We start from the raw sequence: 25,995 nt of genomic DNA on the forward strand, positions 1-25,995 counted from the left end.
ATTAGATGGACAAATCGGAGCAGAAAACACAGGACTCCACTGAACTTCCAGGAAGATCAAGAGGATTGCTGAAGAAAAACAAAAACAAATGGAATTGGACAATGTTCTCTTAAACAAGAAATTGTAAAATTACCAAAATAATGCAACCAGATTAAACGAGTAGTATATGAGGCTTCCTGATGTAATGATGAAACTATGTAGTATCAGTTGTATTTGTTGATCAAATGGCCTAACCATGTCAAATTTGTGTTTGTTAAATAATAATAAAAATATATATTTACCATAGTGCAGGAGAGATCTATTGAGTTTAGAACCCATAGTAGCAGTACTAACTCTTATCCTCAGTGGTCCGTGATAAACCATACAAAACAGCAACATGCAACTTTGCTTTGGTAGGCCGGCTTAAATTACATTTTAGGTACACCCACATTCACCTCATACAAAGGAATTCCATGACAAATTTTTTTTTAACATCACTCACATTATGACATATTATTGGATCATATGATTTCATAAGAGGTGTGACCATGGTCAGATAGACCTCAGATAACTAAAATCCTCAAAATATATCAGAGCATGAAAAACATTCCATCTGCATGCGATGTGGCTTGCATTATATAGGCCAGGTTTTTAAACAGAAGTTGGATAACATGGATAACGCTCAACAATAAACCATTTGAAAGTTAACACAGGAAAAAGAAAATCCCATTTAATTAAAATAATATATTAAAACTTTGACAAAGACTCATTAGTACCCACTTCTGTTTAAAGGGGACACAAGTCAGAAAGGTAGGGAAATATTGTGTAAATAGGTTTGATAAAAAAATTTTTTTAATTTATGTCTTATTAAGGACATTAACTGCATCCAGTATATGTCAAGTAAAAAGAAAATCGTATTTGTCTCTTATGTTTTTCCGATATTACCTGCCCATCATGGTTTTATGTAACTTCCAACCACAAATTTCCCTTTATGACTGAAGCTTTAAGACGTCATGCAGACGCCAACCTGTCAGACAAGAATAGACTTAGCCTGCTTTCGCAGAAAAGCATGGTGCTGTGTTTGCGGCTATGTTGCTGCTGGTGTTGCTGGTGTTAAAATCTCTTACAGAGAAAAAGAAAAACCTTAAAGAAGAGGTGTAGAAGAAGCTCAAAAGCTGTCTTAAGCAAAATTGTTATGTTTCTTTTGTCGCATTTTCTTCAACTTTTCTTACAAAAACAGTAAAGTAGGTGTATAGTTCAGTCAGTGATTAACAAAAATGATCAGAGCAAACCTGCAACAGACTCTCTCTCGCTTTCTTTTTTTTTACCCTTTTGCTTGGAGATCTACAGATCAGCCTTCTTTTATTTCTTAAGGATCCATTCTGGGACCTCCACTTTGTCTTTTAAATGTCACCTTTGGACAACAATCAGTTTAATAAATATTATTGTTTATTCAAATACGCACAAGCTATGCTTTGGTTTCATCTTTGGAATTTAAACTCAGCGATGAGCATTTAAACACCAAATTCCTGCAGGTAAACAGTCAGGATTTTTGCCCAATAGCCTGTTCAATGTTGATTTGGGTTGAACTTAAGAAAATCTTCAACAAATGTGCTTAATAGGTAATTGCTCCTGTTACAGCCACAACAGGAATATCACTGATCTGAGCCCTACTGCACCTCCAGCTGGGAAGAACTTTTTAGTGTGTTGGTTTAGGTTTGTTAATACTCTTAAAATGAAAACCAAAAGAACACCACATTTCGCCTCTCAGCTGTCTCAACCGTTTCTTCAAAAAGAAACCCCCCTCCCATAAATAACTATTATCAAAGCTACTTAATACAGGCCCAGTTGCATCATGTAGGACAAATGACAGCAACATTTGTTGTCAGTACTTGTTGGAATGACTTACACCAAAGCCAACATGGAACTTATTTTAAAGAACTTTTATTAACTGAAGCAGCACAAAAAGAATTTTACTTCAAATTGTATAAAATGCATTTGTACCACCGAAAAACGATCTAAGTGATAATAGCTAGATACAAAGTTTATTGTGCAAAAAAAACAAAAAAACAAAAAATAAGACATAGTGTTATTGACCTCAGGTTAAGAAATGCTGACCCATTATTTATTTATTTATTTAAAAAAGGAGAAATGGTCGCCCCCTACAGAGATTGTGGTAGTTTTGACACAAGAATCAACATATTTCTTCTCAAAACCAGAACAAGTGAGCTCTGTTGTCAAAACCAAAAATTTTTTGCATGATAATTACAAACGATTGTTTGTCACCGTGTTGCGTTTCAAGCTACACACTTCCAGTTGAACACAAATGAAAACAGCAATACTTGCAAATGGTCTTTAAATGAAAAAAGAAGAAAAAAAATTCCCTCACAAACAAAACAACTGTTGCTTTGACATGATATTATAATATAACACCACACTGGAAGACTAAGATGTGTGTTGAGTGTATTCTGGTCTATGCTGCAAAACAATTCATCTTCTGACCATACATGTCTATTATACACGCTCAAGCCCAACTTTCAGCTTGTGAAACTGAATGCTAAAGTGTGGTTGTGTCCGTTTTCAAGTGTTTGTGTACTGTGATGTGCATTTGTCAGCTTGAGGACCCCCTAAGGCTCATCCTGTGCATCCTGCCTCGACAGGTATAACAGGAGGCCTCGCATACAAACTGTGTGCACGCACCACAGAAAAGCGCTTGCGGTGTTCATGGCAAATTTGTAGTAGTTAATACTTCTGGCAATGCAGTCTTAATCTAGGCACAGAGTTAGTCTCCTTCTCTGCTGGCCTGACACCTCTAGCTGTTAGAACTGGAGCAAGAGGACATAAAGAGCCAAGATCATCAACAACTATCAGTCCTTCAGAAATCAGCTGGTGGCTGGTTCGTTCCTCTGGTGCTGAAGCATGTCTGTCACACTGACTATGTCCTCTTCAGGGACCTAGAAAAAAAAATTTAAATACGTGTTATTACATTTATTGCTTGGCAACTTAAAGAACAGCTTTATTGTGTTATAATCTTATAAAGCTGACATGATGGAAATACTGTGGTTGCTTCTGTTATCTCATTTAAAAAAAAGAAAATCTGGACTCACTTTGTACAGTGTTTTCTGCTGGGCAGGTAGTGTAACAACTGTTTTATTACAGTTAAATTAGCCTAATATGGATGCAGACAAGGTTAATCACAGTGCTAAGAATCAACCAAAACAGTAAAGTTACAGTTCCTAATACCAAAACATTGAGCTTACACAATGATTAACTTCCATGAAATCAATTGACATTTACTGGCCCATCTACTTTAGTTAAAGATAAAATGACTGTGATAAATTCACTGAAAGGTGCTGACCTACCACCATCTCATATGCACATGTTCTTTCACACGGACTACTGACGTACAGTGCTTTGAAAACACCCCTCTGATTAATTGTTTTTGGATATTTGTCACACTTGTTTCAGATTCAATCACATTTCAACATTATGCAAAAATAATGCAAGTAAATCCAAAGTGCAGTTTTAAATGATTTCCTTTATTAGGGGATAATGCTAATAATACATAATGATAATCATGCAGGAACACAACTATCTGAAAGGCACCAGGACCTCCACTCTGAATGGCTTTGGAGTGGCCTACTAAAGTCTTAAATATGACCAGATACTTTGGCTTGACGTTAAACGGGTCACTCGTGTTCGAAAACCCTCCAGTGTGGTTGAATTAAAATGATTTTGCTCTACAGTAATGTGAAAGAGTCACTGCACCTCTTGCTGTGTTGTTTAACATGACTTTCAATCCTTTTCATCAGTGTAAAAAAAAAAATAAAAAATTCTTAAAATAAAAAAAATGTAACGATGGCATTACCCCACTCCCCATCAAAACACCCTCTGTTTGCGGGTGCCCATTGGCAAGAAATACATCTCAAATACTACAACTGGATGACATAGCAGAAAAATATTCCAGGATTGCAATTATCTACTAATGCAAAGAATTTCTCAGAAGTGCACACGTCATTGTGACGTCACAGGAAGTGTTTTTTGTTACTTTTTTGTTACTTTTTTTCTCTTAAAGTTGCAAGACTTTGCTATTAACAGAACAGTGTGGTTATGGTTCACGAGTAAAGATAGCACCTGATTGCAGTGACAGAACAGAAAGCAATAGTGTTCCGTGACTAAGACTTTGGTTATTACTCCCGTCATCCATACACCCATCCATGTTATATTGAAACATTGTACAAATATTTAAAATTTATAACCCTGTTTCATAAAGAGATGGGACACTGTATAAATCATACCATAAATAAGAACAGAATAAGGGGATTGTAAAGTGTCTTCTTCAAAACCCAAGAAGTTGAATCCTTCACTGCTCATATAAACACTGTGGATAAAAACATAAAGGTCACCAGGGAAAACAAAGGATAACTGTAGCTGACCTGCATTGGCTACCCATAAAATACCGCATCCAATTTAAAATACTGCTGCTTACATTTAAAATTACCAACAACACAGCACCGAGCTACCTTAAGGAACTCCTTAAATCGTATGTTCCTGCCAGAGCATTAAGATGGTGCAGCCTAGATCTCGGCTGAAGTCTAGAGGTGACCGGGCCTTTGCCCTGGCTGCACCAGAGTTGTGGAATAACCTTCCGATTGTGATCCGGGCGTCCAATTCCATCCAATCTTTTAAATCACGGTTAAAAACCTATTTTTTTTTTAATCTCGCCTTTCCTGCTTGTTAATGCTCGCACCTGACTCTTAGACTTACTCTATTTTTCCTTATACATATTTTTTTTATGGCTTGTGCTTTTATTATGTTTTTATTTTGATATGCATTTTATATTACCCCTGTGTATTAGTGGCATTGACCTGTGGGTATATTTGATACTTTGCTAAGGCCTTATAATATTCGTGTTACTTCTCTGTCTCTTATGTTAAGCACTTTGGTATACCGCTGGTTTTTAAATGTGCTCTATAAATAAAGTTTGTTGTTGTTGTTTTTGTTTGCCATTCCTGGACTGTGCCGCGGGCATTGAAGAGAATGGAAACGTCAACCCTGAAGTTTACTGGAAGCCCACACACACGGACCACACACTAGTTTCAAAATGAGTTTGCGCGAAGCCTTGACTGACTATGACCTACACCAGTTTTCACACCTTGGCTCATGTGATTAGGTAGAGGATCATTAGGACGTCGATTGTGCCTGTTTGGGGGGGGGGGGGGGGGGGGGGGGGGGGTGTACACTCGCATAGTTGACCCTTTTGAACTGAAGAAGCTTCTCGGATGAGAGGTGAAACTTCAAGCAACTTAAAGAAGTCCGGACACTTTTCTTTCCAAGCTCCTTAGACAACGTGTCTAAATGAAAATTAGCTCAATATCGCTGCATTTTTCTTTGCCATTCTTTAAATTTGATCCTGTGTTTGTGGGAGGTATGAGATTTTTTTTTTTTTTTTTTTTACATTTTTCCATGTATTGCAGGGGTGGGTAACTCCAGGTCCCAAAGGCCTGTGTCCGGCAGGTATTAGTCATCACCCTGGGTCAACACACCTGAATCAAATGATTAGTTCATTACCAGGCCTCTGGAGAACTTCGAGACATGTTGAGGAGGTAATTTAGCCATTTAAAATCAGCTGTCTTGGATCAAGGACACATCTAAAACCTGTAGGACAGCGGCCCTTGAAGCCTGGAGTTGCCCATCCCCGACGTCCTGGTTTCCAGAACCAGATCTTGTCGGTTTTAATTGCTGTGCTGCTTAAGCACCCAAAGATTGCACCTCTTCAATACCTTTATTTTTAAGGATTTTAACTAAAATAAATAGTTGAGAACTATTTATTTCATTGGTGAATTATTCACCTATGCAGTCTTCTACAGAGTAGGGGGCCTCTCCACATCTTTAGTCTGGAAAGACTGAGTCAGTTTATGTATTTATTTTTTAAATACCCAGTCATGTTACTAATCAATTTAACTAGTTGTTTGATATTTGGCCTTTCACCATATTTCATTAAATTAAAAACAACACTTTGTTGTCACACAAGGGGCAGGGATAGCTCAGTAGGTAGAGTGGTTGCCCCATGATCGGAAGGTCGGGGGTTCGACTCCACTGAACGGCTACCCTGAGGTACCCTTGAGCAAGGTACCGTCCCTACACACTGCTCCCCGGGCGCTGCATTGGTGTATAATTTTATTATTATATTATTGTACTGTTCTCAAAGATTCTTAAGGTTTTCAAATCATTTCATTTACATTTTATACAAGACAGCTACTTTTTTTATTTGGATTATAGCTGCAGATAAGAAGTCTAATATTGCAGTAGAGAAATGCAATATCATACGTGGTTTACCTCAGATCTCTCTACTCACTTTACAGACACCATGAGAAAAAGCATTTCTTGCCTAAATGTAGAGGGGAAACTTGGTTTTGTTGATTCACAGGCAGGTTTCTCGGAAATGGCAACAAATGAGCCAGATAAAGCTTTCTTAGTAATTTTCAAGATAATGCAGATAACTTGCTTACCAAGCTGGAACATACACAATTTCAATGCAACCGATTTTTGACAGGCACGATAATGTACATATCAAAATGAACCTTTGAAGACACGTCAAATTTTGATGTGCTATCAAACCACATGGAAAGTACAGAGTTTCAGCATCGTATTTGGAGTCAATTTAGCTACCATCACCTTCATCTTGGTAAGGTTCAGGTGTGTGGAGGCTAATACGGCAGACTGAGTAAGGGACAGGTAACCTTACATGTACCGTAATTGTCGGGCTATAAGCCGCTACTTTTTGCACAAGCTTTGAACCCTGCGGCTTTTAGTCAGGTGCGGCTTTTCTATGGATTGTCCATGATTTTTGTCATATCGTAAGACGATTTGTTTTGTTTGTTCCGCTGTTGTACGGCACTACGTTGCCTGGCGGAAGGGCATGTGATCAGACACACAGTATCGGGGTTCAAGAGTGGTATGTTGGTCACATGTCCATCCGCCAGGCAACATAGTGCTGTAAAAGTAGCGCGAAAAAACAAACTTCAAAGTAGCGCTACCCGTTCAGCGGGAGGCGTGGATGACGAGCGGCAATAAACTTGCGAAAAGCAAGTTATGCTCAACTCCACCGGTGGAATCTGACAGCGTGGAAAAGTGTGAAAACATCCATGATCATCAACGGATTTCGAAGGGCTGGACTGCTGCATGATGGAGAGGAGGACACCGCCACGGCCCTTCTGAGGGTGTTCGACTCTGACACTGACAACGAGGATTTGTTTGGTTTTGAAAGCGACAACGAAGGAAAGAAGCTGAGAGTGGATGACGAAGCCATCCTGAGCCTGTTTGTTTCCGACACTGGAGAAGAGGACTTTGGTGGTTTTAGTGCGCAGGAAGAAGAGAAAGATGGTGGTGAATGACTGACTTTTCTTCTTGTTAAAGCCGTGTCACTGCACCTGAGCCTAAAAGGTAGTCCGAATCTATTTTTCTGGTGTGCTGTAGGTTATTGTTATGTACTACATTTGTTACTCATTTATGAAGCACAGTACATGTTTCGTACTCGTAATTACCGCTACTTGTACATATTCCTAAAAAGTTATGCAAATATGTACCCATAACTTGTTTTTCAAAATATTAATAAAAGGGGTGTGTCTCCAAACAGCCATCTCTTTCCTGACAATTCCCTTTGATAAGTCAACATTGAAACACCTGCGGCTTTTAGTCAGGTGCAGCTAATGTATGTACAAAACAGGATTTTCCCCTGATTTTAGCTTGTGCGGCTAATATTCAGGTGCGCTTTGTAGTCCGGGAAATACGGTACATTGAATTTAAAATAAACTGTGGAGGAAAGAAAAACAAACTTGCTTTGAGAGTGTAATATAGGACTTACCTCTATAAATTTCACTTAAATGTTAAATATCCAAAAATATACTGCACAAAATATCCTTTAAGTGAGTCAACCAGTTTAAGCATGCTGAGTAATGCTTCCACGAATGACATTTATGTGACCAACACTTGGTTTTTATCTGTGCATAAAGACACAGATCCAAACCTGAAGTCTTTAGACAATAAAAATGATACTGAGATATAAAACTGAGTTAAGTTTCACTTTTTTTAAGCATCCAAAGCAAAAAGTGTAGCAGCCTAGCCTATAGGGTTTGGGATCTGACCCTACAATAGTCTTTTAAGATGGAATCGTGGTCCATAGCCTGAATAACGATTCACATTATAGACTTAGTTGAATCTATATGATCGAATTACTAGCAGCATATATGACTGACTGAACACAAAGTTTGTGACTTCAACTCGAAAGGCAAACATCTGCATCCTGTTTTTATGCTTAATCTTAATCTTAACTCTGACAAGAAGTGATTTGCATTTCCACTGATTTGCTGATTCGATTTCTCTTCAGGATGTTACCCAATCACATTAATCTTTTGACCTCCATGCTGTCGTCTAATAACAGAATAAGTTAAACCTCCAGTATACACATTACATTTCCCTAGTTGCATCATAACACGTTATACTTTTGCTAAGCTTGTGTGGCGTATTTATCTATTAATCACAAATGTGATCTGTTCGATTTATTTGCATAACCCATGACATGTCAGATTGAGACTGTTCATAATTTAAGGTGATCAAAATGCTGGACTCACCAGAGCATGGTCAAAGCTGAAGGTGCTTATGTAATAGGCAGAGATGTCACTGTCGGCGAGAGGCTGCGATATCTGGGCAACTATACCACATTCATCTATGAAACATAACGAGAGAAGGAGAATAAGCAGCACAATCATAATCAAGCGAAATAAAAAATAATAATGAGGGTTCAGCTGTTTGTAAATTTAATGAGCACAGTGTTGCCTGCTCATTTCATTCTCCTGTTGACAGAACAAGTTTTTGGTGACAAAGATTATGGTAAATCAAATCAATCATAAGTCTGTTAAGCATTTAAAAACCTGATAAGTAAAAGTGGCTTCAACCATCAGGTATGCTAATTTGGTCAGCACAGTAAAACATCCGTTTGGGGACAATTAAAGGCAGGGTTTTTTCCCATAGGTATAATTTATATTATATTACATTTATCCAACTGCCTGACAGGCAAACTACAAGTCGCTGTGAAAGTGTGATAGCATAGTAGTCTTTACTTCCACCAATCACCAAGTTCCTAATTACTTACCTGCCAAATCGGAAGTGGACTAGATCTGCGGTTGTCGAGATAAGTGAAGACGGATACAGCCAAATGCATAGAGTTACCTCTTGATAACACATATGGCTGATTTTGAAACATTTGAGGAATGAGTAAAATATCGTACCGAAACCCAGCGGTTGTCCTCCTATGCGAACCATTCTCCACAGCTCCCCGGAAGAGCTGGTAAAGAGAAGATCGGCCGGAAACCTGGAGCACACAAATCAAACGCTGATTTGTTACGTCAGAAATGTAGCGGGGAAAAACATCCTGTAGCAATCACCAGATAAAATACTGCAAAAGCAGCAATGCAGTGAGCTGAGAAAACATCAAAACAACTGCTGTTCAGTTTGATATTCATATTTTTTTGGACTCAATGAGGTTAAATTGTCCACACTTGGCTTAAAACGCCTGCATTAAAATGATCAAATAGAGCAGCGTCAAACAACATGAGCTGTGTTGTGCCTGAGACATTAAGAAGACAGAAAACCTGCTATGAACTCAAAGCAGCCTTCAGTGCACTCACTCAAGTAAGCAAACTTTTTATGTGGCACCTATTCATGTGCAGCTCAAAGTACTTCAGACATGAAGCAACTTGAGCAATTTATAAGCCAGAATAAGACTCAGTTTGAAATGTCTGGATTCATCAAGCATGAGTTTACTTATGTGGGTTTACTTATGTGGGGGACTGAACCATGAACTAAGCTTTGTCTCTTGCCAGAGAATGCTCTGGCTGCCACCCAAAGATTAAACAACAAATATACTAAAATAAGGATTTTTCTTTTTAAAGGGCTCGAAAATATATTTTGCCTTCATGATCTGTAATGAAATTATTTAGACAATTTGTAAAATGAAACCTAAAACCTCTGAACTTAATCCTAAAAGACTTTGGAAAGTCATAGATTTAACAATTCAAACACTTTATAAAGGCAGGTGACTTAAGAGTCATGAAGACATCAGCAAGCACTAATAAATGTTCACAAAGGCTCCTCAGGCAGGCCATGTTGGCAGATTTATCCAGACTGACAGTAACTAAAACTAAGGTCAATTCCTGTCTATTTTTATTTATTTTGTCTTTTTTCTATTTTCATAAAAGCATTTTAGTTAGTTGAAACATTTTATTAAGTGTATTTTTATTTTAGCTAGCTAAAATGGTTTTGACTTTACTTTAGTTTTATTCAACTTTAATAACCTCGGCTCTCAAGTCCTCTGACTGTTCAGTGGCAAAAACATATGACTTAAAGATTTAATCCAGAACTTTGGAATAACTCGTGCCAGAGAACCTGAGGGGTTATACCTGTTCATACATCGTAAGCAAGAAAGTCATAGATGCCAGCAAAGAACCATGAAGTAAATTAAGAGTGTGGGAAATTTAGATTGCTTACTGTCTCTGAGCCTCAGTGTCCATCACCAGTGAGATGTATCCATCGATGAGGGAGAAGGAGAAGAATTTAACACAATCCTGGCTTGGACTTGGCTGGGGGTCCTCTTTAGGACTGAAAAGGAGGAAACACATTAAATGTGACAGAAAGACAGTAACATTTTTTAAATTTTTAATAAGGACACCACAATAACAAACTGCGTCAGCCACACATTTATTACGGTTGTCAAGCACAGAGCAAAAAAGCAAGTCATAAATAAAAATGTTGGTCTTACTTTAGGAGAATTATACGTGAAAACATGTTAAACAAACATATGTATGCAGAATAAAAGCAGTCTTTATCAGCCTAGATTTAGTATAAAATATGCTACAAGTGTTTTTTCATATCAAGCGTGTCCTAAAATTAATAAAAATACTTTATAAATTTTCACTTTAATGGTAATATAAACACAATCAAAGCAATGCTGCAAAGAAAAAAATGAAATAAATTCATATTACCATCAATAAAACAAAAACAAAAAAAGCCTGAACTGACTGAACTGAACTCTACTTTGAGTCTTCTGCTGCCACCTTGTGCTTTAAAACAGGTATTGCAGTGAAGTGATTAAAAACAAAAACAAAACGTCACCTGCTGGAATAAAAGAGAACATCGATGAGTGTAGTGGCAATGGACGGCAGTGTATCGGGATCCAGGGACATGACACAAAACTGGTTCTTTGGGATCAGAACCGGGTGAACTGTAGGCTGAATGGCTGCAAGAACAAGCACAGTGTTAGCCGTAAAAATGGGAAGGATTGGAACTACTACAAATGGGCATTGCGCACAGGTTTTTCAGATTTTTCTAGAGAATAAATTGTCTTTTAAGACAAAAATCATTTTATCAGTGGATCTTTGTTGATCTATGGATCTACTCTGTTACTGTTTTCTATTGTTAAAAACAAAAGTAAAAAAAAATAAATAATGTGGTAGCTTTTCAGCTTCTACGTGTATATTGACCTTCAAGCTCATTCATATTGTACAAACTCTGTTTTTGCCTAAAATACTGTGCATGTTTTAATAAATCACTGCACATACTTCACATTTTCCTAGCAAAATATAAGGAAATGAGGGTTAGTCAAGGCTTTTGCACAGCGCTGTAAGTCCCAGTTGGTTGCTGTCTTTTCAATCATGACTTCGCTTCTCTCTGTAGCATTTTCTCTTTCTTCAGTACAGCATCGTGGCAGCACTGCTGAGTTATAAAATATCAAAGAACAGCAGTGATGCCAGCGCTGACACGGCTGCATCAATAATGACTTTGCATCGGCTCACATGGCTGCCTTACATTCAAATTGAGTTGTGTAAGGTTGCACAAATGTTAGTCTGAGAATGCAAGACCACTCACAGCAGAAGCTGCTACAATATTTGCAGTGTACTCACTACTGCATGTGTTAGACTTTTCTAAAATAAGATGCTTGTGGAATGAAAAAAACAAACAAAAAAAAAAACTGCTTTTAAGTACTTTTCCATAGATAAAATCATTCTTCAGTTGTCGTTTAATGATTTGTGACCTGGACTGTAAAACAGTCACCTGATGACACCGGCCTTAGTGAACGTGGTGCTCTGGCATTTTAATGTCCGTACTTCCTCTGAGACAAATTGGATCAATGAATAAATCCATACTAAATAGCCCTGTGACCTGTACCTTCTCTGCCGTTCTTGTGGAGGCCGTTGGAAACATCCTGACAATGCACAGGAACAGACTCTCCTCCCTCCTCCTTATAGATATTGAACTCCTCCTCTAGTGTGCTGACGACCACAGACAGGTCTTTCTCTTTCACCTACACAACAAAGAAATTGTTGAAAATAAACATCACTAGTAAGACAGCTTATCGATTAAACATATGCAACACCTCCTCCATAAGCATTTCATTTGTCTATAATGTCATGCTGTTTCAGGATACTACACTCGCTCACTTTAAGGAAATACCTGAGCTCAAGCAGCATGTGAGACATTAATATACTTGCTGACACAAACATCTGTCAAGGTGTTATGTATTTGTGCCCACTTCACACTTTTCACATCTAATATGTAACTTTTTAGTGTCCTCAGCACTGTTGAGGATTAATCCCTTAACTGCCAAATTGGTGAATGGACAAAATGCAAACACAGGCTTCTTTTACAGTGGGGCAAAAAAGTATTTAGTCAGCCACCGATTGTGCAAGTTCCCCCACTTAAAATGATGACAGAGGTCAGTAATTTGCACCAGAGGTACACTTCAACTGTGAGAGACAGAATGTGAAAAAAAAAAAAATCCATGAATCCACATGGTAGGATTTGTAAAGAATTTATTCGTAAATTAGGGTGGAAAATAAGTATTTGGTCACCTCAAACAAGGAAAATCTCTGGCTCTCACAGACCTGTAACGTCTTCTGTAAGAAGCTTTTCTGTCCCCCACTCGTTACCTGTATGAATGGCACCTGTTTGAACTCATCATCTGTATAAAAGACACCTGTCCACAGCCTCAAACAGTCAGACTCCAAACTCCGCCATGGCCAAGACCAAAGAGCTTTCGAAGGACACCAGGAAAAGTATTGTAGACCTGCACCAGACTGGGAAGAGTGAATCTACAATAGGCAAGCAGCTTGGTGTGAAAAAATCAACTGTGGGAGCAATCATCAGAAAATGGAAGACATACACGACCACTGATAATCTCCCTCGATCTGGGGCTCCACGCAAGATCTCATCCCGTGGGGTCAAAATGATCATGGGAACGGTGAGCAAAGATCCCAGAACCACACGGGGGGACCTGGTGAATGACCTGCAGAGAGCTGGGACCAAAGTAACAAAGGTCACCATCAGTAACACACTACAACGGCAGGGAATCAAATCCCGCAGTGCCAGACGTGTTCCGCTGCTGAAGCCAGTGCATGTCCAGGCCCGTCTGAAGTTTGCCAGAGAGCACATGGATGATACAGCAGAGGATTGGGAGAATGTCATGTGGTCAGATGAAACCAAACTAGAACTTTTTGGTATACACTCAACTCGTCGTGTTTGGAGGAAGACGAATACTGAGTTGCATCCCAAGAACACCATACCTACTGTGAAGCATGGGGGTGGAAACATCATGCTATGGGGCTGTTCTTCTGCCAGGGGGACAGGACGACTGATCCGTGTCAAGGACAGAATGAATGGGGCCATGTATCGTGAGATTTTGAGCCAAAACCTCCTTCCATCAGTGAGAACTTTGAAGATGAAACGAGGCTGGGTCTTCCAACATGACAATGATCCAAAACACACCATCCGGGCAACAAAGGAGTGGCTCCGTAAGAAGCATTTGAAAGTCCTGGAGTGGCCTAGCCAGTCTCCAGACCTCAACCCCATAGAAAATCTGTGGCGGGAGTTGAAAGTCCGTGTTGCTCGGCGACAGCCCCAAAACATCACTGCTCTCGAGAAGATCTGCATGGAGGAATGGGCCAAAATACCAGCTACTGTGTGTGCAAACCTGGTAAAGACCTATAGTAAACATTTGACCTCTGTTATTGCCAACAAAGGTTATGTTACAAAGTATTGAGTTGTATTTTTATTATTGACCAAATACTTATTTTCCACCCTGATTTACGAATAAATTCTTTACAAATCCTACCATGTGGATTCATGGATTTTTTTTTCACATTCTGTCTCTCACAGTTGAAGTGTACCTCTGGTGCAAATTACTGACCTCTGTCATCATTTTAGGTGGGGGAACTTGCACAATCGGTGGCTGACTAAATACTTTTTTGCCCCACTGTATCTGGCAAAACTCAGTAGTAGCAAAAGGTTTCAGTGCATAATTGCAGGGTGACTTTTAAAAAAAAAATGCATTTAAAATTGTATTTAGAATGTAAAAAATTGATCCAAATTATACAACCGTGAATAGTTTAGAGTGGCTAATTAAACACGATGTGGAAGCTAATAAGACTGGAGTGTAATCAAGCAGAATAAAAATGGATAAAAAAAATGTTTGCAGATTTAAATAGATGGTGCTTACCAGGATGAAGTCAGTCTGATAAGTGGAGAGCATGAAAACAGAGACATGCTGCTGGGCAAGGGGTGCAATGACCGACTTGGCAATCTTAGTCACGCCAACAGCCTGAGAGCTGCTGGAGGCACTGCCATTAGAGACCACGTTGAGTGGCAGCCAGATGGCGCTCTCTACCTGGAGGTGCTCAGAGGGCCGCAGCTCTAAGGGTACAAATAAGAGTAAAGATGATTGGTAAGCAAAAAACAAAAAGATGCATAGATTAAAAAAAGAAAACAAAAAAGGCTAATATTAATTGAATACCCTTGGCTACTGTTTATTTCAATGTCCAGCAGGACCCAACTACATATTAATACTGTTAAAATGCTGCTGATGTACTACTCAGGCTGGGAAAATGTTGCATGTTTCAGTATTCCCTTCATGGCGAGTCTAGGGGGGGGTTTCTGTAGATTGAGAAATTTGGGGTTGGGATGAACTGATAGGATGCAGTGTTGGAACTTTTAAGCAGAGATTTCAAAACTCAGGACTGCCTTGGTGCCACAGATTTTAATAATTCACTTTTAAAGAAAATCTGTCCTACTTTTGTGGAAGTGCTTTGACTTAAGAGGCCTAGATGCTGTTTAAAAATTACCAACATGGTGGCTTCCATTTACATTTGTTGCCATGTTTTTGTTTTACCAAAAAAAAAAAAGAAGAAAAAAAAAAAAAAGAACTTATCTATAAGAAAATAATAACGATGCCACTGTCACACTAATAGGAAACCAAGCAAATTTTCTCATAAAGCTCAATCTGCAAAAAAAAAAAAAAGTGCAAAACTTTCAGAAGTTGCAGCTGGCAGCATAGCCGTTGAAAACACACTGAGCGTACATGTTGTGTAAATATTTTACATTTGATAAATATTCAAAATTCTAATAGAGCAACCGCACAGCTTCTCAGAGGATCAGTCATGAGTTCCACAAACAGTAGCAGTTTAATCTACTTTAGGATCAAGTGCAGCAAAGTGGATTCTTAAAATGTTGCTGCTGTTGATGTATCTGTATCTTTGTGAGGCTGCAAACGAGGCGGTGTTAAAAGATTACTTCCTGTTGCTTTTTCTGCTCTGTACACTGAACCCACACTTTCTCTCTCCCACCTGCTCTCTCTTCCTTTGCCACAGAGACCTAACATGTCCCCGCTATTTACACCGCAAACGGCCAGCAGTGAAATAAGATGCGAGCAGCACTACAGCAAGTGCTTGATCATAGAGTGGGACTTACTACCAGTGCTTTTATGGGGCAAAGCTAAAATAGATGATCCCTCGCAACGCATGTCTGTAACTTAACTGGTAGTGGCAACCTCTGGGGCTAATGTGGAAGTGCCGAAAACTGTAGTAGCCACTTGAGGCGGGGCCCACACAATTTTTACAGCCCAAAAGTTTTACTCTCTAAAGCTATTTTGCATTTATATCAAAATTAATATGGCTTGCCGTATGATCAGCTGTCTAATAGACAATCTAATAAGTGTTTGCTCCAGTGGAAAACTGTATTTCCTTATATTTTTATGTTACTTAATGCTAAAAAGCAGGCATCTGTTTGCACAATGCACCCATCCAGGCTTACTAGCGATAGCTCATAAGGAATTCATCCTGTTGTTCAAATATAATTACAACCCCCTGCAAAAAACAAAAAGAAGGTGGAGGCAATCATGCAAAGGGCTTCAACAGTGAGAATAAAAAAACCAAAACAAAAACAACAACAACAAAAAGCCCACCTTCATGGCGGCTACAACCATCTTTTATATACAGTCTAGATTTTTCACAAATTCACACTACCCCTGAAATTTTCTCAACATTATCACAATGAGCTTTATGCAAGATCACATATATCCAATGCAGTTAGATCATACGCCAAGTAGTCTTTACTTTCAGTCCTTGCAACGTTCTGCCCACGTAATAGCAACATTAAATGTCAGAAGAATTCACAGCAACTCTGTGGGCACGCCTTACCCAGGCAGCACTCTTACATAAACCTGCTTTGTGACAAAAAGCAACTGAATACAATGTCTTGACTGCCCAGAGTTCATGTGCAATAACAGCTTAGGCAGAGATACTCAGGTTACAAGCTTGGGAATTGCATGTTGTAACTTTTCATCTTTTATGCCAAACCTTTCATAAACTATTTATAAACATTTAAAAAACAAAAACACATCCATGAATACTTTTTGACATGCACGTTGATTTGAACTTCGGGAAACCTTCACAACATAAAACATTACTAAATGTTGTCTACCTCCTGCAGTGAATATTCCCCTTTCTGTTTCTTTATACCCTTCAAAAGAAGCAATGTTCTGGTCGCCATAATTTGTCACAGGAAGCCCCTTGCGGCTTCACTACACCAGCTTTAACCTCTTAAAATAGGTTTTCCGTCAGAAGGAGAGCAAGAGAGGAGAGTAATGGAGAACCCCGAGGCGGTACATGCCTTTAACAACTACATTTGTGTTAAAGGACGAGACAAAAATGGCAGCAAAAGCACTGGATGGGATCAGAAAGTTGTTTTTCCAAATGAACTTCAACAATGTTGCGATAATCGGGTCCAGGCATTGTCTAAAGTTGGATTTTCTCACAAGTAGAACACAATGGGAGATTTTGTTTTCACTACTTGAAACACTTCACATGGTTTAGCTGAGAGGTGGTGCCTAGGTAGAGCATGTAAGAGGCAGGACACATGACGTCCATTCGCTTGCACTGAACTCTCTGGACAACTGGTCTATTCACAGATTCACACGGGCTCGTTCTGACATTACAAAGACTTTGTACTAGAGATGGCAGCAGGTGCTGTCACACACACCTTCTCTGCGTGATGTCTGGAAAAGTTCATTGCTGCGTTTCCTTTTTTAATTGCTCTAACAATTTATTTTACTTTTTACACAAGATTCTACTTCTTCTACTAAGTTCAGCAAAATAAGCTGAACTTTTTTCCCCCGGAAAGTTGCATTAGACCACTGTAGGTTATGTGGTGCTGTGCATTTCATCATCAGATGGTAAGTGTGAGGCTCTGTGCAGGCATCTAGGCAAACCAAACGACAACTCGTCCATGGACTACCTGTCCGTGTATGCAACAGATTATACTCTGCACAAAGACAACAGCCTTATGTGGTGGAGTGGTTAGCACTGTCGCCTCACATCAAGAAAGTCTCTGGTTTGAACCCTGGCTGGGTTCCTTTGTGGGTTTTCCTCTGGGTACTCCTGCTTCCTTCCACATCCTAAAGACGTGCATGTAAGGTTCACTGGTAAATCTAAATTGGCCGTGGCTGTCGGGTTGATAAAGTGCTTAAAGTGAGTAGAATAAAGTTCTATATGAATGTATTGTTAAGATGTGGCAGGGAGTTTAAAGCACTTTAGTGATGCTTTATACTGTCAGTCCTTCTTTCCTTCACTGATATCAGAGATAAATTAGATCATCTCCTGTGAAACTGGAAGTATGGCAAAGTTGCATAAGCTCTTTGGGAGGCCACGAAAAACACTTTTTTTGCTCGACTGACATAATTTAAGTTTACAAGACTTGTTTTCTTCTCATTGTATCTCCACAGTTTTAAGTCTACAACCATTCTACCGTGTGATATCTGTGAGGCTGAACAAGAAAGGAAGGAAGCAACATTAGACCGCTAAAACAACACAGCCCTATGTTGTGGACCAATTCAAGAATACATACTAATTCCAAATCGTGTTTTTACTGGAATCGGCAGTAGCTTCCTTACATTGTTTATCAGACCGTGTCTGTGCGTTTTGCCTCTTTTTCTCCTAAATTTTTACATTATTGGTAGATTATTTTTCTTCTGATAAGGCTGGCTGACAAACAGATATGCTACAAAGATTAGACATAGCACACATTTATCGATATCTGCACACAGTGTTCAGTTGGTACTAAAATGTGGAAACATAACCCCCTGCCAAATAGAAATGCAAATGAACAAGGGTATTATACCTTTGAATCCTTCCTCGTCAAGGACAACTGTGTAGTTCTCTGGAGTCTCAGTCAGACTAAAGAACTTGCATCTGAAACAGGAGAGGAGGCACAAAATTAGAAAAAATGAAAAGTAGGAGATGACAATAGGGGAAAGAGAAACAGGAAAAAAGGCCATGTTATTCATTTGCAACCAACAAAAGGAGGTTCAATATATTCCTTTAACAAGTAAATGGAATTTTTCACCAATATGTACATGGGGTTCAGGACTGGATGTCCTTTAATTATCACAAGCCTAAAGCTCTATATTATGCTTCTATCACTCCATTTTCTATAGCAAATGGAGGGGAAACATACCAAACTGGGGCACTGCTTTGGCTGACAAACGCTCCTTTCAAATAATGTCTGGGCAGCACAGTTTAAAAGGAGATATGTGAGCTTATAAAAGTCACTAGATTGTTTATACACATCTATAATTAAATCTGTTTTTCACAACTGGATGAACCATAGGCAACAGTTTACATCTTTATGGTCTTCTTGAAGCTTGTTTTAAAAAAAAAAAAAAAAAAGTGTGAGTTTCATTAAATGTTTGAAAACGGTGTCGTTTTGCCTGCTGATACAGCCCAACAGGGTTAACAATTTTTGAAGAAAAGAGCAGCTGGTATGAAACAAGACAGAACATTGATGACAATTTATTGTAATCTCTTCACCAAGCTTTGAGCTATTTGTTGTAAAAAGGCAGACTCAGTGGCTCATGTTCAGTCCTACTGAATGGTGTCTCTGTGAAAAAACAAACAAACAAACAAAAAAAAACACTAGGCCAATAGGATTTTGTGTGGTTTGACAGAGGAAAAAAAACTCAACAATCTGGTACGTTCTCAAAGAACATACAAGTAAAGAATACAAAGGGAAGCTGATAGAACTGATCTGTGCATAACTCTGTCTATTGTCTACTTAAACATTAATATGAACTTTGACAAAACAAAGCAGGGTTTCGTTTTTCACTGGCCAGGCTAGACTTAAGATTTGCACTTCTTTAAAAAGAAAAACAGCCACAGTTCACACTGCTGATGTGTTGAGTTTAAACTGTTGTCATTTTGTTTCATATCTGGTGCCATTCTGGACTGGAGGGCTTCTAACACTTACAATCAAACATTTCTGAAGTCAAGCTTGACTTGGGGATGGAAACACAGGTAGCCTGGCTCTGTCCTTCAAAGCTCAGCTGATGATGTTTGTCTCACAGAATGCAATGTGATAGTAAACACTGTCTTCTAGGCTGCTATAGATAAACTTGAAACTTCATACTGAAGAGTCAAATCTTGGCATATATATTTACCAACCATTTTATTAGGTACACCTTTTCAATTGCTAATCAACACAAATGTCTAATTAGCCAATAATTTGGTAGTAAGTGTATGTATTTAGCAATGTCATCAAGTTCAAACAGAGCATAAGATTGGTGATTTATGGGATTTTAAATGTGAATATTTCAGAAACTGCTGATCTACAGGAATTTTCCCACAACGCTCTCTCCCAGAAAAAAAAAAAAAAAAAGAAGATATCCAGTGAGTGGTAGTTCTTTGGATAAATAATGGCATAATTTGGTGTAAACAACATGAAAGCATGGATTCATCCTGCCTTTTATCAACAATTCAGGCTCATGATGTTGGTGTAATGGTGTGGAGAGTGTATTCTTCTCACCCTTTGGGCCCCTCTACTACCAACTGAACATCATTTAAAAACCACAGCCTACCTAAATATTGTTTCTCATCATGTCCATCCTTCTATGACCACCAAAGCTCAAATAATTTCAGACTCGTTTCTTGAAAACTGAGGTCACTGTAATCAAATGGCCTCCACGTTCACCAGATCTCAATGCAACAGAGTGCTCTGGAATGTGGTAGAACAGGAAGTTCACATCATGGATGTACAGCTAGCAAATCTGCAGCAACTGTATGATGTTATCATGTCACAATATGGACACAAATCTGAGGAATGCTTCCAGCAGTTCTGAAGGCAAAAGGGACAAAGAGGTACACCCAATGAAGTGCCCTATGAGTATACAAAGCAACAAAGGATTAGGGGTTGATATTTCTGGAATTTCATTAAACACCAATATTTTTACTGATTCTTCTTCATAACACTGATTTTTTAAAGTCAATATTTGGTCCCTATTTAATGTCCTGTGTTGAAAAAACAAAACAACAAAAGCAAATGGCAGACCAAAGCAACTGATCAATGACCTAAAAAAACAAAAAAAAACAAAACAAAAAAAAAACTTCAGGTGTGCAAATTCCACTGCCACAGGTCAGATGTCATTATTTTGTGCTCCTCTGCAAGTGTCAGAAAAGCAGCACTGAAAGGATTTGATAAGCTTGAAAGCATATGATTTAGATGGACTGGCAATTATGGAACCAGATTTTAGCTAGAACTAGTTAATACTTATACCCTTAAAAGGGAGATATCTGCTAATAACTGGTGGATTAACAATGGGGGATAATAAACACGTTTTGCCAGAAAGAAGTCAGGCTATAGCAGGGGCCTCATTAGCGAGTGTTTTTATTTTTAGTGATGGAGAACCTAAAAGCAGTTTCTAAATCGAAGATCTCTTTGTTTCATTTGAAACCCTAACAAGGAAGTGCGATTTTCCTGTATTCTTACAATGTCGCTGAAGATACATTCCTCTTCCTCTGCTTATCAGTCAGCTTAGACTACTACAGCCAAAACCTGAGAGAGACAGTCTAACTCCTGAGTCAGCAAAAAGTAATCCCTGGCATGAAATGGGACAATCACGCCACATAGACAAAGAGAGGCAGAGAGAATGCTGTTAACAGTAACTACCGGCTTTGCTAGCAAGCTCAGCCAGCCAATTGTGTTACAATACATCTCTCATTTCCTGTTGACCCCTCACCTTCCCTAGCAAGCAGTTTCCTGCAGCTAGTGTATGTCAAGCAGCTTTCCTGCAAGTAAAAACGGCAACGTTTAGTGCACAAATGAATGTGCTGTGTCGTTTGGAGCAGAGGGTGAAGACTGACTTTGTACATCCAAGTAAGCCACAGCTCAGCAACATTCTGACAGTTTGAGGGAACTATCTGTGAAACAAGTGTGCATATTTGGTTTCCTGTTTGCAAAGTACATGCAAGACAGATGTTTCACCTATACATCTATGCATTATAATGCACTAAGAAGAAAGCTGGAAAACCATTTGCACTGCATTGTTTTTGCGGTCACATGAAGACTGCAGAACTGCAGTCAGTACAGCCAAGGACCTCTTATGAAGTCAAAAGGAAGATCCAATTTGACGTCTACTGTTGTAGAAAAAGTAAAAAGTATATTTTCTTTCAGCTTCCTTCAAAGAATAAATCTGCTCAACAAAAAGAGTTATTGCTGTTCATAACTTGGTGGACACCAGTGGCACAGATCCATTTGCAGGCTTGCCACTGTAGATTCAGGCAAAGAATCTACAGTGGCAAAGCAAAGTCAGTGCCCCAAACATGTTTCGTACAGCATCCAGTAACATGGGTTGGAAAAATAAGCTTCTGTTGAAGTAGAAGGAACACTGAGAGAAGGAGATGAAAATAACTAGAAGAGATGAGGAAGCAACGGGTAGCGAGGGAGCGGCCAAGTGGGGAAGATGAAAACCAAGCACACAAGAGGTTGGACTTTGATCCAGCTGCACAAAACAACGGGTGGTAGCAGCACTTAGGGAGTGAGGGCTGGTGACGGCACTGGACCTGCAACTGATGCTCCAGCTGAAAAAACATGATAAGCACACAGAAAACTGATGCTCAAGGGGGAGGAATGAGCCTCAAGCGACTCAAGTCCTATGATCACAGCACGACAAGTTGTCTACTACCTTAGCAACTTATGAAAACAAGATTCCTAGTTTTCTCTCGGGCTCTCCCCCCCCAAGTTTCATAAAGGCGGGTGGGTACGGGGTGTGGGAAGTCCTCTGTAAACAGGAGGAGCGGGAGCCCCAGCCTTGACGGATCACTGAAGCAGACAAGTGGAAAACTCCCAACCGGGTTTCTGGCTCGGCTGAAGTATTGTTCCAACCCATGCTCTTGTTAGTTAGCCGCCAAAGAGAAGAAAGGAGGACTGTGTGGAGCCTGCGGGGCTACATCCACAATTCAGGAAGAACAATATATTGAGCTGATGCTGAGCTTTGTTTATTACTCTACCTACAAAGTGTAAACAACTACTAAAGACAAAACCAGAATACTAATAAGACTAGAATGGCTTAGAAGCTCAAGGTGCACATTTTTTCAGCCATTCTAGGAGAATTCACTGATAACTTTGATATTTTATATTCTGCAAAACAGAGTATTTGACATTTATGTTTAAGTTGGTAATGACACTGACATTTACAGAGTAATATTGTAGCTAATAGTGCAAACTTTATTCCGTCATATGAATATTTTTTTGTAGACAAGGCAAAAGTGTTCCTTTCACTACTTTTAGCCTCTGCACTATAGACATAGTAAGCTCCAACGCGAATGGACGCTGAAGAAAAATCCACTATGCCACATGTGATTACCTCCTTAAAATTCTGCTCAGAGCTGAGTTCAAATCGCTTTGCACAGGGAGTTGTTCACAAATGAATAGCAGAGGCCTGAAAAAGGGAGATGGCTAAAAGTGTCCCGGAGCAATCAGGCTTGTTTTTGCTCCCCGATTGAAATCAAGCAACTAAAAACAAACTTCACCACCACTCCCCATTCCGCATCACCTAGTATTTGACCAAAAGGTGGAAAAAATAAAAAATCCCTCTTGCTCATGGAAAAAGAAACAGGAAAAACAATGGTGACATAACTCCAAAGCATGATCAAAATGCCCTTTCTGGTTTATTCAGTGCTTCGCCTACTTTTTAAACATATACTGAATGCTTCACTAAACCTGTTCAAAAAATGTTTATACCTTTCAAGTGAGTTTTTAAAAGTAACTATATATTTATATGGATTTTCTTGTTAACCGGTTGCCCAATGCCTTCCTCACACAAATCCCACACATCTATGATTATTCACAGAGACATGTTATTTACTTTCTACAGTACTGTAGAATAAGTCATCATGACACAGTGTGTCTAGTTTGAACATGTCAAACTTATTCCATTACCCAATACTCAACCAAGTACAGATGAAATCAATCGAGCATGTACAGAGATGCATTTGACATATGGATTTATGTTAGATGTAACTTCTCTATGGTCTTGTAAGGATGCACTTTTACTGCCCATCTGCCCCAAATAATGAAAACGTTGCTCTCTTTTTAAGAGGAAGCCAAAATAAGGTACATCATAAGAACCTTTCAGAGTATGGTGTGATGTACAGACTTCAGAATCCAGAAAGGCGATGACATAAGGAAGCGCTTTCTAGACAGTCGTTTACAGGTTCTTTGTTACTCAACACGAGAGCTGCAGCTGAACCCCGCACGGCCTATATCATGGTGGTCTGAAGACAGATGCCGATCTCTTCTTTTGGTCGTTTATATGTGGGCCAGCCGCAAGAATAAACAATTGCATAACAATGGAGGGATATCCAGGGATTAGCTGAAAACTGGTACTAATGCCTGGGTGAGATGAGAAAAATTTGCAGGCTGAACGTTGGTTTCGAGCGCAGGATGTCATGTATTAAGTTTGTTTCGGAGAGACGGGATCCAACCAAAATACACAACGGTACTGCACGCTTCTGAAGTAGTTTGATTAAAGCTGATTTTGTGCCCACTGGAAGAATCGCGTATTAAAGGTATGCAGGGCACAAAAATTCCGTTTAAATGCTGCAGATTTTTGTGCAAATGCAACTATAAAACAGAATGTCTAAAAACAAAAGCTACTGCAATTCTTTACATCTACATGCACTGTTGTGAATGATTCATGGAGGCAAAGCATGTGCAGGCAAATCGCCCAGTAATAGCTCGGCCACCCAGTGAATGAAGAGGCGCTGTAGGTTATCTCATATATCCGTACTGGATTACCAAAGCTGTTTCGTAAAGCAAAGCGACATGACCATCTGGCCCGATCAACGAATCTCCTTACCGTGTCCTGTTCCGGAGAAATATCAGCTTTATCAGTGGGTGTGTGAAATTCACCAGACCATTCTTGGATATACTGGTGACCCTCAGCCTGTGGTCCAATATGTGCAAGTCCATATTTCTGGTTGCGAGCAGTTCCTCTCCACTGCTCTGTTTCTGCATGCGGCGGAGAAGACGCCTTCCTAGCTGGATGATATCATTCAAATGTTAAAGAGACATAGGTCATGAGTATTTCCGCCGAATAAAAAAACCCACGTCACGCCGGTGCTTCTCTCAGAAAAGAGAAAAACATGCGACGCAACCATACGCCAGCCCCGCTTAACTACTGTATATTCAAATAAAGGGACAGCCCTAGAAAAGACACGCCCCCTCCTCTTAAAGCTACAGGTTTATGCCGATGCTTGGCACATGCACGCAGGGTGTGTGAAACGAGCTGTGACGACTTCCGGTTTTGTTTTCAAAAATAAAAGCCATCAAATATTCTCATAATAGTTTCTGTTCATTTAGCGGATTTGAATGAACAACTAAAACAAAAGATTACAATTATTATAACTATTACTATTATTACAATTATTTACACTTTTTTCACAAGAGTGTAAACAAAACAATATCAGTATAATTACTTGCTGCTTTCCCCCCTCCATCAACTACTCATGCTGAAATCTACCAAAGTTCTCTAATGACTCTGCCATAGCAGGCCTCATCAAAGTTGAGGATGACCCAGAGTACAGACAGTGGCCTGGTGCCAGCAGAATCATCTACTGATCAATGTAGGGAAAACCAAGGAGCTGATGATGGGTTTCAGATCAACCACACCAACACTAGTGAACATCCAGGGAACTAGCATTGAGATAATGGACTCTTATAAGTACCTGGGTGTACCCCTACCTGAACAATAATCTGGACTGGTGTCACAACGCGGATACTCTTTACTGGAAAAGTCAGAGCAGACTACCTGCTGAGAAAACTGAGATCTCTTAGAGTGCAGGGTGTGCTCCTGAAGAGCTTTTTTGACTCTTTGGTGGCATCATCCATCTTCTGTGGTGTTGTCTGTTGGAACAGCAACTTATCTACAGCTGGAAGGAAGTGGTTGGATAAATGGTCTGTATTTGTATAGCGCTTTACTTGGTCCTAAGGACCCCAAAGTGCTTTACACTATACACAATCATCCACCCATTCACACACACATTCACACACTGGTGATGGCAAGCTACATGTAGCCGCACTAACAGAGGCGAGGCTGCCGGACACTGGCGCCACCGGGCCCTCTGACCACCACCAGTAGGCAACGGGTGAAGTGTCTCGCCCAAGGACACAATGACCGAGACTGTCGGAGCCGGGGCTCGAACCGGCAACCTTCCGATTACAAGACGAACGCCCAACTCTTGAGCCACGATCGCCCAAGAGTCGGACGATCGCCCTGATAAGTTCATCAGGAAGACCAGCTCTGTTCTAGGATGCCCCCTTGACCCAGTGCAGGTGGTAGGAGGCAGAAGAACTCTGGCC

General features: G+C 39.6%; 1 protein-coding gene across 2 annotated transcripts; it reads right to left on the bottom strand.

Annotated features, from left to right (window-relative positions):
- castor1 (cytosolic arginine sensor for mTORC1 subunit 1) lies at nucleotides 1-25,345 on the bottom strand. 2 transcript variants are annotated; one of them, XM_085476188.1, is made up of 9 exons: nucleotides 24,494-25,345; nucleotides 18,484-18,554; nucleotides 14,531-14,724; nucleotides 12,205-12,340; nucleotides 11,152-11,275; nucleotides 10,528-10,638; nucleotides 9,270-9,352; nucleotides 8,613-8,707; nucleotides 1-68 (listed from the first exon to the last, which is right to left on the bottom strand). In XM_085476188.1, the coding sequence occupies exons 1-9, from the start codon at nucleotides 24,649-24,651 to the stop codon at nucleotides 57-59; spliced, it is 984 nt and encodes a 327-aa protein (XP_085332314.1). In that variant the 5' UTR covers nucleotides 24,652-25,345; the 3' UTR covers nucleotides 1-56. The 2 variants fall into 2 exon arrangements, with proteins under 2 accessions (XP_085332314.1, XP_085332313.1); XM_085476187.1 differs by lacking the exon at nucleotides 1-68 and adding an exon at nucleotides 1,907-2,933 and having other exon boundaries at nucleotides 24,494-25,341.
- Between the last annotated feature and the right edge of the window lie 650 nt (nucleotides 25,346-25,995).

This window comes from Copadichromis virginalis, linkage group LG12 (genome assembly GCF_057382275.1).
Source record: "Copadichromis virginalis isolate Kocher_CV1m ecotype Utaka linkage group LG12, C_Virginalis_male_GT1.1, whole genome shotgun sequence".
Lineage (NCBI taxonomy): Eukaryota > Metazoa > Chordata > Actinopteri > Cichliformes > Cichlidae > Copadichromis > Copadichromis virginalis.